The sequence below is a fragment of the Mytilus galloprovincialis genome, chromosome 2 (genome assembly GCF_965363235.1).
Source record: "Mytilus galloprovincialis chromosome 2, xbMytGall1.hap1.1, whole genome shotgun sequence".
NCBI classification, from domain to species: domain Eukaryota; kingdom Metazoa; phylum Mollusca; class Bivalvia; order Mytilida; family Mytilidae; genus Mytilus; species Mytilus galloprovincialis.
Window position 1 is genome coordinate 41,659,999 of NC_134839.1, and position 17,228 is coordinate 41,677,226.

A 17,228-nucleotide genomic window follows, 5' to 3' on the forward strand; every position below is an offset into this window, starting at 1 on the left:
GGGGGGGGCTTTTCTATCAATGGATACCCCAAAAACTGGATATAAAAACCCAGCAAGTAAACCCTTTTTATAGTAATGGAAATTTAGTAAAGATAATCAGTTACTCTAGTGTAAAAGTAACAAGGACATGGCTTGATTATTACGTTTGAACTGATACAAAAATCTAAGACTCTTTTTGAAATATGTGGGTGGCCCTGAAAAGGGCCTTTGGATTATGCAGTTATGTCTGCTAATCGGGTCTATTTCTTTGTCTTCTTGGCGGCCCTCTTCTTTGGTGACTTTCTGGCCTTCTTCTTTGGAGACTTTCTTGCTGGTTTCTTTGCAGCCTTCTTTTTCTTCGGGGACTTTGGCTTCTTGGCCTTTGATTTTGTTGACTTTTTAACTGCAGCTTTCTTTTTTGGTGACTTCTTGGCCTTAGCGTTGTTAGATTTATTCTTTGATTTCTTGGAACTCTTCTTTGGTGACTTTGCTTTCTTTGCCTTTTTCTTGGGAGAAGCAGGTGCTTTTCCAACACGGAAGCTTCCAGTTGCACCAGAAGCACCAGCGGAAGTTTTAGGTCTGACCAAAACACCAGATTTCAATCCCTTTGCAAAAGCCAGTTTCATTGCAGATCCAAGGTGTGATGTGTTGATCCCTTTGTTATTAGCTAGGATGTACTTCCTAATGGCTTGGACTGAAGACCCTTTTCGGTTTTTCATAGCTTGGATGGCGGCGACAATCATGGATAAAGTAGTTGGCTTCTTGGCTCCTCCCGTTGCTCTTGCTTTCTTTGGTGTCTTTCTTGCCTTCTTTGCTGGACTTCTCGCCTTCTTTGCTGGACTTCTCTTTGGAGATTTGCTCCTGCTTCTGGACCTAGATGTGGAACGACGTCTAGTTGGGCTTGCCATATTGGTTACTTGTTTTTACTACGTCAAAAAAAATACAAGAATGACAACCATAACTGCAGGTGCTTCTTTTATGTTACAAACGCGGACGTGATAGAGAGCACCCATAAAATTTGGTTCAGTAAACAGAGGGAAAATGGCGAACAAGAAAATTTGTGCTTCCAAGTTAATTTCAAATGCAGAATATTTACAGGTAACAGCTTGAAACTGGAAATCATTAACTTAGAAATAATTGGTAAGATGAACTCTACAAATTCCATAACAAGTAACGCACAATATAAAATCTTGTCGTCATGAAAGCGTACGTCAAACTTCTAATTGTTGATTTGTTAAATGTTTGCTTAGTCAAAGTGATACTAAAACGGAAATATAACTGACGCAGAAGGGTATGTTATTGATTTTTTGTGGCCCAATAAATGATAAGTGTACCAAACCTAATAATTTTGAGTATAACCAATGAATACAATATTAAAATATATGAAGAAAAACAAAATAGGTTCTCAGATACATAAAAGCATGTCCGCCATTTTTTTTTACTTCGTCAATATAAATTAAATTATTTTTCCAAAAACAAATCAACTCATGTTATGTCAATCAAATATTTTCTCCTTTTTAGGAATAGATTTCAATGTTTGGCTATATTTACAAGACTTTATGAAAGCCATTGATTTATTTAGGCCATTCAAACAATCTTCACCTAAAATATGTCCAGTGCCGGGTTAAATTTGAAAACACAAAAATAAGTGTAAACAAAAATGCAGTTATAAGTGTTTAAATGAAATTTTCTAGAAGTTATGAGTATTTACAACAATAATAAATATCATTTTTGATTTATTTTGATGAGAGAAAAATATATTTATTGGGACGACCATTTGATTTTCAGGAGGATAAAAATGTAAAACTTCGACAAGAACTATAATATATGTGTAACTGACTAACGTGCTCATACAGGATGCAAATGAATATTCTGCAACACGAAATACAGGAAAAAATGTACACAAAAGTGAAAAATCACCATGCCCCTCCCCCCCCCCCCCCCAAAAAAAAACAACAAAAAAACAACAGGGGATCCATGGTGCCCAGCCTCACATATCAGTGACGAATCCAGAACTTTTTATAAGGGGGGTCCTGCTGACTGACCTAAAAAAGGGGGGGGGGGGATCCCAGCCCCTGAATCCGCCTATGCATGTACAAAAATCAACACAAAATTTGTGACATAATATCAGTTTTGTATGCAATTAGTTCACAGAATCAAAATTGTAAAAACTAATTTGCATACAAAATTGACTTTTGTGCTCCAATTTTCAAATTAGATAACAAAAGTAAAGTCTGCGATACAAAAATACTAAAAACTTCTTTTAAAAGCGAATGTTACAGTTGCCGTCAACTTTGTTCACGTCGTCATTCACTTTTTGCTTGGGATAAATATGTGGTTTTGTTGTCTTATAAAGCTTCTGTAAAGAATCTTTTATATTTACTTTGCATGATAATACCAGAAATAAAAACAAAAAATCATTTTGTATAGGACTATTTATCTTTGAAACTATTCACCATCTTCAATATCACTTGATTTTTTAGCAAAATTAAAGAAAAAATAGATGAGAATTTCATTTAATTTTTCAAGCTATATTATAAATATATGTATTTGAAATTGATCTTGAATCAAATTAAAGTTACTAGTAACTATATGAAGTCAAACCAACACAGTAGACATTCTGAAAATAATCAAATGAAAACATAAAATAACAAAATATATTTTTTTGATACTACATTAAGGGACAGAAAATTATAATATATATATAGAAATTGATAGAAATCTAAAATTATATTTCTAAGTCATATGCAGAATTCATTCAGAAATTGATGTTTATGAGAGTTATGTCCCTTTGATCATTAGTAAAACAGATGAAGTTAAAGAAAATTATGATTTTAAGGAAAGGCTAGCAATTGAAACAGGTATTGAAAATTGAACATATTGAATATAACATATTGCTTTTTTAAAAATGAAATTACAAGAAATTGAAGAGCAGAGAATGTGCATCATTTCCATACATTGTCATATGAAAAATATTATGATATCTAAGATATCTAACGACATATGTATTAAGTCCAGTGGCGGATCCAGGGGGGGTGGGGTGGGGGGGGGGGTGGTTCCGGGGGTGCGCACCCCCCCCTTTATTTTTGCCGATCAATGCATTTGTATCGGGACATATGTTTTGCACCCCCCTTTGCCCTGCTTTGCCCTGGGTTAGCACCCCCCCTTTCGAAAATTCCTGCATCCGCCCCTGAAGTCATATGAAACTCTCAATTAAAAAAAAAAATGATTATATTTTTTTAACACTTGAAAGTCATATGAAACGAGTGACTAGTGAACAATAAATAAATGTTTATCCAATTCTTGAACCAATGCATGTATACATATATCATAAACTCAGTCTTCTGTGCACGATTTTATCATTTTTTATGCAAACATATCGTATAATCGTTTATTTTATTTTCTGTCTGTCTGTTACGAGTCATAATGATGTGAAAATATGGCAGGTAATTAATTGTCGTGTTTTGAAACCGTAGTTTACCGATTGTCACCCTAAAGTAAACAATCAACAAAGAAGCATGAAAACACTATGTGAATTAAGTTTTTATACGGCCTCATATAATTGGTATCCGTCGTCACGGTCATCAGCGTCGTCCGAAGACATAAAGTTTCCGGACAATAACTTTAGTTTAAGTACATAGATCTCCATGAAATTTAAACACAAGGTTAGAAACCACAAAAGGAAGGTTGTGATTAATTTTGGGGGTTATGGTCCCAATTGTTTAGAAACAAGGGGTGCAAACGGAGTCAAATAAGTATTTTTCTAATTTCCAGACAATAAGTTGTGTGTAAGTGCATGGATCTTTCTGAAACTGTACCACAAAGTTCCATACAAAAAAGGAAGGTTGGGATTGATTATGGGTGTTATGGTCCAAACTGTTTAGGAATTAGGGCCAACATCAATACTTTGTATAAATTGCTTACTTCTTGACCAATTTCAATGAATTCTTGGGGTTCTTTGATATGCTAAATATAATAAATATCATCAATGATTTTTTTACTTTTATATCTATTGGCAAAACATTTTCATATTATTAATTTGTGTTTAAAAAAAATATTTATAAGATTTTTCAAGATTTTATTCATAATCTCAGACCATACTTGTGTACAAGAGGACAATATATGCAAACATATTAAGATAATACATAGCGAGACAGGACAAACGAAACACAAATACATATTTTAAAAGACAATTGGTATAATTAGATTAAGTATTTTATGATTTTTCTTCACGAAAATTGATAATTTCCTTTGAACTTGTACGTTACATATAGACAACAAGCCAGTGAGTTTGTTCTTGCTTGGATTCATTACATAGTAATTTGGTATAAACTTTGATCTAAGAGCAGAAACATCAGCATTTTTCCAGGTAAACAATATATGAAACATTGATAGTAAAAAAAGATATCCGATAAAAAACGTTGACTGTAAATGATATAAACCTGCAGCGTCTTACATTATAGGACTTATAAAAAACATGACTTTTTGTACCCAGGGAATCTAATGAAATTGCAGGATAAACAGGATATTTTTTTCTAGTAGAATATAAATGGGTGTACATGTAAATATTTTATATTTTATCGTCTTTTAAGGATACAGAAGGTATTATTTTTCAAGTTTATTGATTAAGGAGATCGAGGGATACATTTATGTAGTTATTATAACAATAAATTACGTCGTGTATAACATCCACACCCTAAAAAAAGTGCAACAATCACATTTCACAAGACAAAATATGTTTTAGTTAACGTGGCTGTATACATAGACATATATACTACAACCATGTCTCTGCTGCATATACTTACAACTCAACAAAAATTATAGCTCGACTACTTCAAATAAAAAATAAATCTTTTCATAGAACGCAAGAAAAAAAAACTTTCAATAATTTGTACAGACGTTTTGTACAATTTGTCGCTTTTATGATATATATACCTCTTACATAAATAGACGTAGGGAGCTAAGAAAACATTTTATAAAGTATTATAGAATGTCACTGTAATATTTTCTAGACTACCTGCAATTATTAGTCTTATGGGTCCGTGTAACACTTATCAATTCAAAGTTTAAAAAAGTTTTGAAATTTTATATTTTTGGAATTTTGATCAAAGTTTTAAAATATCAAAATTTCAAAGTGTGTAAACATTTTGAAATTTTGAAATTTTAACCAAATTATTAAAATATTAAAATTCTAAATATCTTTTATAAATTTGATAGTTTAGGAATTTGATCAAAACTCTAAAATATTAAACCTTACGTGCAATTTTGATAATTTCAATTTTTGAAAGTTTGATTTTTTAAGTTTTTGATTAAAATATCAAAATAGAAAAGAAGCGAAAAGAGGGGTATCTGTAAACACTGATGTTAACACGGCTCCGATAACAATCATTCTTAGTTATAAATAAATAGCACGAAATATATCAGCTAATTTTTTATTACAAAATAAATAATGAAAAGAAGAAGTCGTTTTTTTTTCTTAAAACATATTAGACATCACATGGGATAACAGTATCCTGAAATTTTAAGGTTGTGCATCTATCAAAAAAAAAAAAAATAGTTAAAGCTATTGAAACCGAAATCAAATAAGTTGATTCAAATCTCTTATATAAGGTTAGCGTTTGAGATAAATAATTCAAAGCTGGTGTTCCCAGTGCCCAACATTTAGTAGTAACAGTGAAAACTGACCAACTCGCAGTAAACTAAATAGTATTATTCGCCTTTTTTGGCGTTCCTGATGAATGTAGATCCAGAAAAAGCGCTTCGGTCGCATGCAACTTTAAACGTTTTGTTTTCTTTTTTATCGATTGCATGACGATAATATATTGCCTTTTATGACTTATTTCAGTTCCAAGAAATGATACGGAAGGAATACTTAATGTATAGCGTCGCAATGAACGTTCTGCTAGGCATGCTTCAGCTGGCGCCTAGAAAAAAAGTGTACTGGTTCAGTGATTATAGACGTCATACTAAACTCCGAAATAAAACAACGGACTAAAATTTAAATCATACAAGACTTAAAAGGACAGTCAGAGGCTCCTGAATTGGTACTGGTGCACAAATGCACAAATAAAGAATGAAAAACACACAGTAATACGAACAGTAAAACGCACTTGAAAAGGAAATACAAGTCATATGTCAGAATAGGAAACAAAAGAAACTGATCAAAATGACAATGATAATGAATTAACAAAGGACTACTATATATAAAGCTAGCAGTTACTGTCATACGCCAGCTCCAGACCTCAATTAAACTAATTAAAAGGTTATGTCTTCATTATGCACACTCTCTCCCTGTTGTATTTATTGCTAATTTGTTCCGGAACATTCATGAAATATTTGTCACTGGCAACAAAAATATCGATAATTAAAAATACGTACAAATTACGAAGAAACTTAGGATTCAACTCCCTCTTACAAAGTAGACCTTATAGATGGATTTTGATTTGTTTTAACTTCACTTTGGCCAAACACCTCTTCAATTGTTTCGGTTCTTATTTTTCTTGACTTTCAAATTTCAGTTATCAGCGTTCCGTAGGTGAATTCTTTACTTAAAATTCTGCGTTTTACATTGTACTGGTTTTTCGAGAGCAACATTGGTGTATGGCCAAAAATGGAAAAATCCACCATGCAGCTGACAGTGTGGCTTCTCTTTACTCGCCCCATTCTGACTGGATGTACCTGTGTTCTTTTAGTTTGCTCAAAATCGATTGTCGTAGGATAGCTTAAAAATGCTAAAATAACAAAATGCTTATACGGAACAATAATACCCCTTAATACAAAAAAAATCCCTTTCCTTTTATTTATTATTTAAAAACAGAGGTTGATTTAGGACCCATGATGGAGCTTCGTATATGATAACCAGTCCAAACGTTGTATGTAGCAACCATATAATATTACATTTAAAGTGGGGTGTGGTTGTTTTGTCGAAGCGCTAACATTTTTTTTAAAGTTTTTCTTCGCTATAATCAAATAATCTGGTTCAAATTGTCCTCTGCTTGCACAGAATATTATTTTTTCATCAAATTAGGGATCAGAATATTTTAATGTCCCAATATCGAATCCCCTCGTGGAAGTATCAAAGTAAAAAAAGTGACTATCTATATATTGAATTCCCCAAAAGATTACCATTGATCGCTTGAATAAACTTTTGAAGAGAATTTTTAATTTTCAAAATGCCGACACCTACAAATGGATAGATAGGCGCTTAATGTAGTACAGCGGCAACTATTACATAAATAGGAATGCTGAAAATAATGTTATGCATTTATATATGATATGAATGGTTTCAATTTTTACAAAACCAGAGCCATAAGTTGGATATAAACGTTTACTTTTTTTGGCCTTTTTATTTTTATTTGACTTTATTTGCCTTTTTAATTTAATTTGATTCGAGCGTCACTGATAAGTCTTTTGTAGACGAAACGCGCGTCTGGCGCAAAAATCGACAAAATTTATATCCTGGTATCCATGTATAATGAGTTTATGTAGATACCTTGTAACAGCAGGGGCGGATGCAGGAATTTTCGAAAGGGGGGTGCTAACCCAGGGCACCCAGGGTAAAGGGGGGGTGCAAAACATATGTCCCGATACAAATGCATTGATCGGCAAAAATAAAGGGGGGGGGTGCGCACCCCCGGAACCCCCCCCCCCCCCTGGATCCGCCACTGAACAGTATCTTGGCTCCAATCTACTAATATTTGATCTTAGTACTCCTAATTTCAGCGTCAATAAGATATATATATATCAAAAACCTCCCACATTGTTGACTAGTACAACCTTAATTGGGACAACCTTAATTGGGACACCATGCATTCAGTATTCCTACCGTACCAAAAAAATATTAACTAAAATTATTGATACAAGGCAATATAATTATGATCGTCATACAATCGATAAAAATGAAAATATAACGTTAAAAGTTACGACCGAAGCGCTTTTCTGGATAGACTTCATAGGGAACGCTCAAAGCTGAATATTTAGGACCAACAACTTACAAAGAACAGATTTAAACGTTAAAAATGATGTACATAGAATGATATATTCTTTAGTCAACATGATTGCAGAAAGTAAGAAGTCGCAGAGCAAAACAGAAAAAATTGAAATCAAAAGAGATAATACACCGTGTATTGAGCCTTTTTATTGCTTACAGTTCAGTAGAAAATATATATACATGCTCAACCTAACCATACTATTTGACCTACTGCGAGTTGTTCAGTTTTTACTGTTACTCCTGTTTCTCCTAAAATATGGGCGCTACAAAAATCAGCAAAAAAAATGGCCAATATCAGAGCCGTACGTCTTGTTTTGAAATGAATTCTCTTCTTTTGAGAAATATTTATTTTATCATCAAAGTTTTCACCGCTTACAACTGTCTGTCTGTGGTTTTATTTCGTACATTAACTTTTAAGTATCAATATGTTTTCAATTCATATTGTTTCGTTTCGTTCAGATTTTATTTCGTTTCACTTTTACAGGTACCCCTCTTTTTGCCCCTTTTCTATTTTGATATTTTAATCAAAAATTTAAAAAATCAAACTTTCAAAAAGTGAAATAATCAAAATTGCACGTAAGGTTTAGTATTTTAAAAATTTTGATCAAATTCCTAAACTATCAAATTTATAAACGATATTTAGAATTTTAATATTTTAATAATTTGGTTAAAATTTCAAAATTTCAAAACTTTTACACAATTTGAAATTTTGATATTTTAAAACTTTGATCAAAATTCCAAAAATCCAAAATTTCAAAACTTTTTAAAACTTTGAATTGATAAGTGTTACACGGACCCTTATGCATATAGCATTGATACACAATTCAAATTGTTTAATGTTGTGTTGAATTCGGTGCAGATTTGCGCCAATTGGGATTTCATTTGCGCCACAAACGATATTTCATTTGCGCCATTATTACAGGTAAATAGGATAACAAAAATTTAGTAGACATTTTAAATATAAACAATTTTAAAACACAGTTTTTGTTTGCATAATAAAACACAACGACAGATTTAATCAGTGAGTCATGAAGGAACCATAATGAAAGCCCTATACACTGATACGTTGCACTGAAAACCCTGGTTGTGTTCGTTCAATTTTTTTTTTATGTTTTTGGTGTAGTCCATATCTGTTGTTATTCTGGCTTTGTAAGTTGTTTTGGTCCCCTTTTCAGAACATAAGTTAACGTTTATGTGTGGTTTTCGTAAAGTAGACTCATTTTCTCTGTTTGTCCCTGAATTGACAATGTCCATCTTGACAACTCGATCAAAGATGGGAACACTAAATGAATTTAAACAAAAGAGAATCTCAGTTTTGTATAAGAAATGAGTATGAACTCAATTGATTACCCAGAGAGGAATCATGACTTTAATAATATATCGTATTCACGATGTAGCAATTCATGTTTTTTGAGTTTTGTACCTGTAAAATGGCGCAAATGTAGTTGTTGCTTTTTTGGCGGAAATGAAATATAACCTTGTGGCGCAAATGAAAGGTTGGATTTTGTAAAAATTGGCGCAAATGCAATGGGCCCGTTGAATTGTATGAAATAATGAACAAACGCTTAATGATAAATCCATTAAATTTAAAGTTGCTTCACCTTGTGAAAGAAGATCTGTATTTAAATTGTGCTATACATCAGAATGATCAGTGTACATTACATATACGCTAAAAAGAGAAAAATTATCATCGTTAAATAAGTTGTCAATATACTTAAAACACATGTACCCAACAAAAAAAAAAGATAATTCTTTGTTTTTCCATTGTTGTAGGTAGAACTTATTTGAATATGTTCAAGCTATTCAGCAGTATGTGAAAGATGTACATGGGTCATTTTCAAAAAATGTCGAATTTTCAGTACACCCATGCTAAATTTTTTATTTCTAATGGAAATTTCAGTTGTAATGGTTTAAATGAAAGCTTGTCGGATTTGTGATTCAGAACATTAATGATAAACACACCTTACATCTTTTTTGATAAGATTAAACTGCATTTAAGTCCGATTTTGGGGGTATTTGTGTGCGTACATTGTCAGAAAAACACATTTCAAATGATTTTTTTCCGATTTTCTGATCGCCTTGATATCTGCAAAGGGGACTTTTTAAGAACGTTAATTATAATTCTAACGAAAAATCGTAGCTTTTTTTATCATTGTATGTAACAGATTATCTACAAACTAAATTCAATCAGCGTACAGGAGGTTCATGTCTATCCTGTTACCGCTACTTAAATCAGTCGTTAAATTATTCTCCCTATGAATATTGAATCAGTCAGTGTTGATTTCAAAAATGCAAAGTAATCTTTACATCTAAAACGCCTCGTTTCTTGAACGACAGTGTAGAGAAAAAAAAATTTCAAGACATTTAGTGAAAAAAATAGAGCGTACTTTTTTTCATGTCTATGCTGTTACCAACCATTTTGATTAATTACACTAACAGTATGGTTGTAAAAAGTGCAATAACGTGTTGGAAACCAAATTCACAATAGAAAACCATAATCACTTCACCAAAGGGAGTAGTTATTTCACAACAGCAATCAAAAACGAAGAAATTTGTCTATCCTGTTATGTCTATGCTGTTACTATGGTTGCTATGGTTACAGTAACAGGATAGACAATTATAGACAAAAACGTCGTTAATTTTTTTATCTTAACATGTAGGTGGAAAACGAATGAAATATTTCATTGTTTGAACTCATCTTAAGGTTATAACGTCTTAATCTTCCCAATTAAGCATTTGCAGGTGCAATACTGATATCGGTAACAGGATAGACAAAAAGGTAACAGGATAGACTTTTATATAGTGATATATCAGAAACGTACGTTCCTGTTACCAACGAAATAAAGAGAAAAGTAAATTAACTTATGAAGGATTTACTTGATGTTGGGTTTATTTGAAAGGGTGAAAAAAGGCCGAACAATATAAATTGCTATCTTAGACTTGCATTACTTGTGGTAATTTTTACAACCTTTGAAAACCAATTTTTAGAGCCATTTTTCAGTACAACCTAGAAAATTGGCAAATAATCTATTATTTTACAGAATGAATATATATAGAAGTTTATTCTCTTGAAAACCATCTAATTGGTAACGTAAAACAAGCTTAACATTTTACCTAAACCTTTTCTTAATAACCCAAAATTTCTTTTGAAAATGGTAACAGGATAGACAAAATATTGTACCACCGATCAAAAAATGTTTCAAGATATTCTTGTATGACATCATTAAGATTGCATCTTTTAATATGTTGTTCTTAAAGTACTGTTTGTTTTGATTTGCTTATGTAGAGGGTTGTTTGAATAAGTAACTTTTAATAAATTTTTCAATTTCAAAATTCGACATTTTTTGAAAATGACCCACATCATAAGCTGAATATGGGAGAAACAGTTCAGAATTGAGGATGGCGCAAAGAAAGAGCTTTGTGTAATTGCCAAGCCAGCTAACGGGACAGATATTTTCCATGTTTCAGAATCTTTTATTGTAAGTATATAAAACAACGTGTAATAACTTATAAGCCTTATAATTCTTTTTGGATCTTGATTTTTTTAAATGGCCATTTGGTCAGTCCCGGAAAAATATCAATGAATTTAAAAAATGTTGTAAACAAACTTAACTCTGTGAAAAAATTGTATTTACAACAAGTTGAGTAATTAACTTTTCAAATTTTATTGCTAATCATGTCAGTCTTTTTAGACAAAATTTTGAAAAATGGATGAGGGGTACAAAAAATGAAATCACCAGAAACAAGTATATCTTTTTCTTGTCAAATATCTTAGATATATATTTTTTCAATTATTTTTCACAAAAAAGTTGAAATTATATGCATTTTGTATAGTTATCAAAGAGACCGGAATTATAATTTAACAAGAATGTGTCCTCAGTACACGAATGCCACACTCGCACTATCATTTTCTATGTTCATTGGACCGTGAAATTGGAGTAAAATCTCTAATTTGGCATTAAAATTAGAAAGATCATATCATAGGGAACATGTGTACCAAGTTTGAAGTCGATTGGACTTCAACTTCATCAAAAACTACCTTGACCAAAAACTTTAACCTGAAGCGGGACAGACGGACGAACGGACGGACGCACAGACCAGAAAACATAATGCCCCTCTACTATCGTAGGTGGGGCATAATAAACCAGACGCGCGTTTTGTCTACATAAGACTCATCAGTAACTCTTAGATAGAAAAGTTATAAAGCCAAACAAGTACAAAGTTGAAGAGCATTGAGGACCAAAAATTCTAAAATATTGTGCCAAATACGGCTAAGGTATTCAAATCCTGGGATAAGAAAATCCTTAGGTTTTCGAAAAAAAAAGTTTTGTAACAGGAAATTTATAAAAATGTCCATATAATTGATATTCATGTCAACATCGAAGTTCTGACTACTGGGCTAGTGATACCCTCGGGAACGAAACGTTCACCAGCAGTGGCATCGACCCAGTGGTGTAAATAGTTATCAAAGGTACCAGGATTATAATTTAATACGCCAGACGCGCGTTTCGTCTACATAAGGCCAAAAAAAAAAAATATGTCTGTTTCCTGTTTCCCGACCGACCCTGACTCAAACCCCCCGACCCTAGATCTTTTTATTCAAATCCGGAAAAAAATCGTTTCCGGTCCGAAAAAATTCATTTCCGGTCCGATCCAGATCCGTATTTTACTATGCCCAAACAATCAAAATGGCTGCTCCCAGCACAAACGTGCTACAATTAAGGTTTAAAAAATGTCAGCACTGGGAGGATTAACCAAACATGACATGTAACCGACTGCAAATCTGACAGGGAGTGCAAAAATAATAAAAAAAAAAAAAAAAAAAAAAAAAAAAAAATCCCGACCTACCGACCCTGATTTATTTGCCTTGGAAGCAGGAAACAGACATATATTTTTTTTTGGCCTAAGACTTATAAGTGACGCTCAGATCAAAATAGTTATAAAGCCAAACAAGTACAAAGTTGAAGAGCATTTAGGACCAAAAATTCCAAAATATTGTGCCAAATACGGCAAGGTATTCTATTCCTGGGATAAGAAAATCCAATGTTTTTCGAAAAAAAATCCAAGTTTTGTAACAGGAAATTTATACAAATGACCATATAAATTGATATTCATGTCAATACCGAAGTGCTGACTACTGAGCTGGTGATACCCTCAGGGACGAAACGTCCACCAGCAATGGCATCGCCCCAGTGGTGTAAATAGTTATCAAAGGTCTGCAGGATTATAATTTAATACGCCAGACGCGCGTTTTGTCTACATAAGACTCATTCAATTAGATGCTCAGATCAAAATAGTTATAAAGCAGAGAAAAATATGATAAAACTTTCTTATATTAACACCTACCTATAGTTTTTTTTTTTAAAGCTAAATTTATCCAGATTGGTCAACTTCATCTTTATTGAAAGTATGAAAAAAGTTTAATTTGAGAACTGTGTTTTTTTGGTAGCCCAAAAATCTGTAAAAATTGATGAAAATGAGGAAATCATCAATATTGAGAACTTTCAAAGGGCCGTAGCAAAAACAGAAGTGCACCACCATATGAATTTTTCTTCACCAATTATTTTTTTACAGTCATATAAATAAATTTGGTGTATTTACTGTCTTCTGATTGGTTAAAAGTATTAGTTTTATTTTCAATGTTGTCAATTTTTATGGCGACACGCCCACTCTGACGTTGTGTATTCATACGCCAACATGTGTGTACGTACGTTGTTATTGTTAATATAAATAATATAAAAAGTTCTTTGAGTCTTATTTTTGATTGAAATTTATTTATAATGAATGGCAATAATTTATTTTGAATTTATTGACCCATAAAATTAATTTTTGACTCTTCACATTTTACATAATACGCTTCGCGTATTATTCAATGTGAAGAGTCAAAAATTAATTTTATGGTTCAATAAATTCAAAATAAATAATAGCCATTCATTAAATAAAACCAAAAATCAGGTTAAGTTTAATTCTAGAAATTTTTGACTCCTCAGAGGTGTACATCCTTTAGACATTACTTATTAAACAGAAGAGTATAATGGAATCAAATATAGATGATGGTATTTGAGAAATTGATTTATTGAATGATAATACTGCAGACGATTCAGAGTTTTCATACACAAGTTACTCAGAAATGAGCAACAAAACGTTTGTGAAGAATGAAGCCGAAACTGATTTATTTATTTTTAAAATATTGCATACACGGATAGTAATGCTGAAACAATGCAATCAGAAACCTGTATTGTGTCACAGAACATATTTATAGATTGAACCTTTTAACTATTAAAAAAAACCACACTTTTATTAGATATTTAATGGAATCATGAAGAAATTTCTTCAAGTACAATATGTGATAGACATGTATAAAACATCAAATAAATTAATAAATTATTTTTAAATATAAACAAGACATGTGAATATTTGACCCCGTTCACACTAGGACACCTGTATCGGTTTAAAGTATATCGGTTCACATTAAATCGGTTTAAGGGCTAATATGAACGCTTTGAATCGATCTTCAATCGGTCTAAACTAAAACAACATAAGAGGTAGTTTTGTTTGAATCGATCTAAATAGAACCGATCTAACTTTAAATGTGAACGCATAGATCGATCTACATTAGTACGTTTGAATCGAAATAGTGTATGCGCATGTATATAAGTGTATATAATGTTGTTTGTTTTCTTTTTTATAATTGTTTTTAATAGTATGGTTTTTTATACTAAGATATATTGATAAATGTGTAAATATAGATGAAATATAGATGTATTTTAATTTGTGTTTACAGTCTCTCATAACTCTTTTTAGAGTGGCTCTTTTATAAATTGTTAATATTATATTGTGTTTTATATCAAATGTTTTAAAGAGGTGAGACTCTAATAAATTATTTGTTTGTTTTTGTTTGTTTGTATAGCGGCAAAACTACATGTGGTTTTCAAAATGGAGGATCAGAATAAAAGGGCTGAAGCTTAGACCCTTGAAGAAACGGTCCTATTAATTGAAGTCTAGGGAGATGAAACAGTCCAAAATGAATTAGAAAAAAAAAACCAAGACGTAATTTGGAAGATTTCCGGAGAATTTGTACGGATATGAAGAATCAAATTTTAGACTTCAGTCGATCACCTCAGGACTGTAGAAGGAGTATTGAGAGATTAAAAACAAAGAACTTCCAAGTAAAAAGACAGAATAAAAAGTATGGAGGAAAAAGAACATCGTTCCCGTACCAGGATGGCCACCATAATAGGGACAAGACCTTCGGTGAATCCTGTCGCACTATCAGACTCATTAAATTCCATTATGCAACTTCCTTGCTACACCACTTGTTTGCTTTAAAATGAATAAGAAATGGAAGAACACAAGTATCAAAATTTGAACTTGGCATCCATATTTTTTAAAGTATGTCCATCAGTGTATTAACACATACATTTTATTAATTATTTTCTATTTATACACAATGTTTACAGTGTTACGGGTAATTAGGTAGATCTGCGAATGTCGATTGCGTTTTTAATTGTAGTGTGAACGCAGTAGTTCAGATAAGACCGATAGAGATTGTTTGGAGTAAAGGTAAAATGAACGCTAACTGGTTCTATTTAAATCGATTCAAATTAGAACGATAAAATAAAATGCTAGTGTGAACAGGGTCTTAGTAACAACTACAGATGCGAATCTGCTCAACATAATACATGAAAGAGCATCTTAATGAAATTAAAAATGAACACATTGTAGACATTAATAACTAAAGGTTTATATTGTTCTATATAACAACTGTGTCATTTTACTGCCGTTGAGTAGCTTCACTGTCTTATTGCTATATGCTTCTTGTCACGTGACTTTCAAGTGTTGTTCACAGTGCAGATATGAAATGTAGTCTCTTCTCAATCAGTTAATAATAAGTCTTGGTTTCTTAATATATTGCACTCTTGGAAACATTTTCAAAGGCTACACTTAAAATTGAGATTTGTTATAGTAAAGATCTGTCAAATTCCTGTCAACCGATTTGACCCACATTCTCATATTAGATTTATAACATACTAATACATGGATCCAAATTACAACAAATCTGTAATAAACAACTAACAGTGTATATACTCGATAACATATATTAACCTTTCGTTTGCTTTTTAGTCAATACGCCTTCAAATTAAGCATCGAGATGGTCTCCGAACACTGCCGACGGTAACATCTCCTGATGTATATTTTCAGTTCCTGCTATGCGAAATAATTAAACACTAGATACAACCAATTTCAAGACACCACACAAGAGAGTTCAAGTTCTGTCATCCATTGATCAAGAATGAAGTAGTTGGAATGCGTGAGACTTTTATCTACCGGTAGATGGCACAGCATTTTATTAACAAATGTTGGCTTTATGCTAAGAGTGGAGATGAGGACCCTTGACTAGCGAAGATGTTTGAACTAAATGGCCAGCATACCACATCACCTCATATAATTGATATTTTACTGAGTTATAAGTCTTTGTGACCACAAACTTTTTAAACTGAAATTCTAACTAATTCAGAGACAAATTAACGGTCTAACGAAAAGAGCGGAAACATAGTGCACCCTCTATCGGAAGTTTTATTTCTATGAAGTTATAATGAAATACACAATGTATAATACTTCAAAGATTTTATTTACAGGACATAGAAAACAATTAGACCACTAAAAGTAGAAGAGGAGGAGCAAGGACAGGTAGAACATTTCAAATGCGGTAGAGCCAATGAGAAAAGGAAACTGAATTAACAAGAGCCCTTGGAAAACATAAAACTGCAGACAACAAAACACCTGAAACTGCTAACAACAGAACTAATAAAGAAAACAAACTTGCAATCAAGGCACACAAAAGAGAAAAAGAAACAGGAAGCAAAGAAAATAAGAGAGATAAAAAACCCGAAAGCAAGAGTTGATACAAAAATTGAAGTTAAAAGACAAAGAAACAGAAAACGAAGCTTGAAGCTAAAAAATATAAGGAAAAAGGCTTCAAGCTAAGGAATCCAACAGAAAACGACGCTTGAAGCTAAAGAATATCAGGAAAAATGCTTCAAGCTAAGAAATCCAACAGAAAACGAAGCTTGAAGATAAAGAATGTAAGGGAAAAAGCTTGAAGCTTAGAAATACAAAGAGAAAAAGAACTTGAAATTTTATGCAAAGAAATCAAGATAAAAAAAAGATGAACACAAAAACGGCTTTTCATGACACAAACAGCGACAGAAATGAGGGAATTTAAATGTAATGGATTTCAGGAGTCAAAGATACTCAA

At 32.2% G+C, this 17,228-nt stretch overlaps 1 protein-coding gene across 1 annotated transcript; it reads right to left on the minus strand.

Moving 5' to 3' along the window:
• Window positions 1–207: 207 nt before the first annotated feature.
• Window positions 208–923, minus strand: LOC143062246 (sperm-specific protein PHI-2B-like). Its single transcript, XM_076234004.1, has one exon. The coding sequence runs from the start codon at window positions 885–887 to the stop codon at window positions 240–242; it is 648 nt and encodes a 215-aa protein (XP_076090119.1). The 5' UTR covers window positions 888–923; the 3' UTR covers window positions 208–239.
• Window positions 924–17,228: the final 16,305 nt, after the last annotated feature.

Excerpts from the sequence above, each read along its gene's own strand:
- LOC143062246 (XM_076234004.1), bottom strand. The coding sequence starts at position 887 with ATGGCAAGCCCAACTAGACGTCGTTCCACATCTAGGTCCAGAAGCAGG.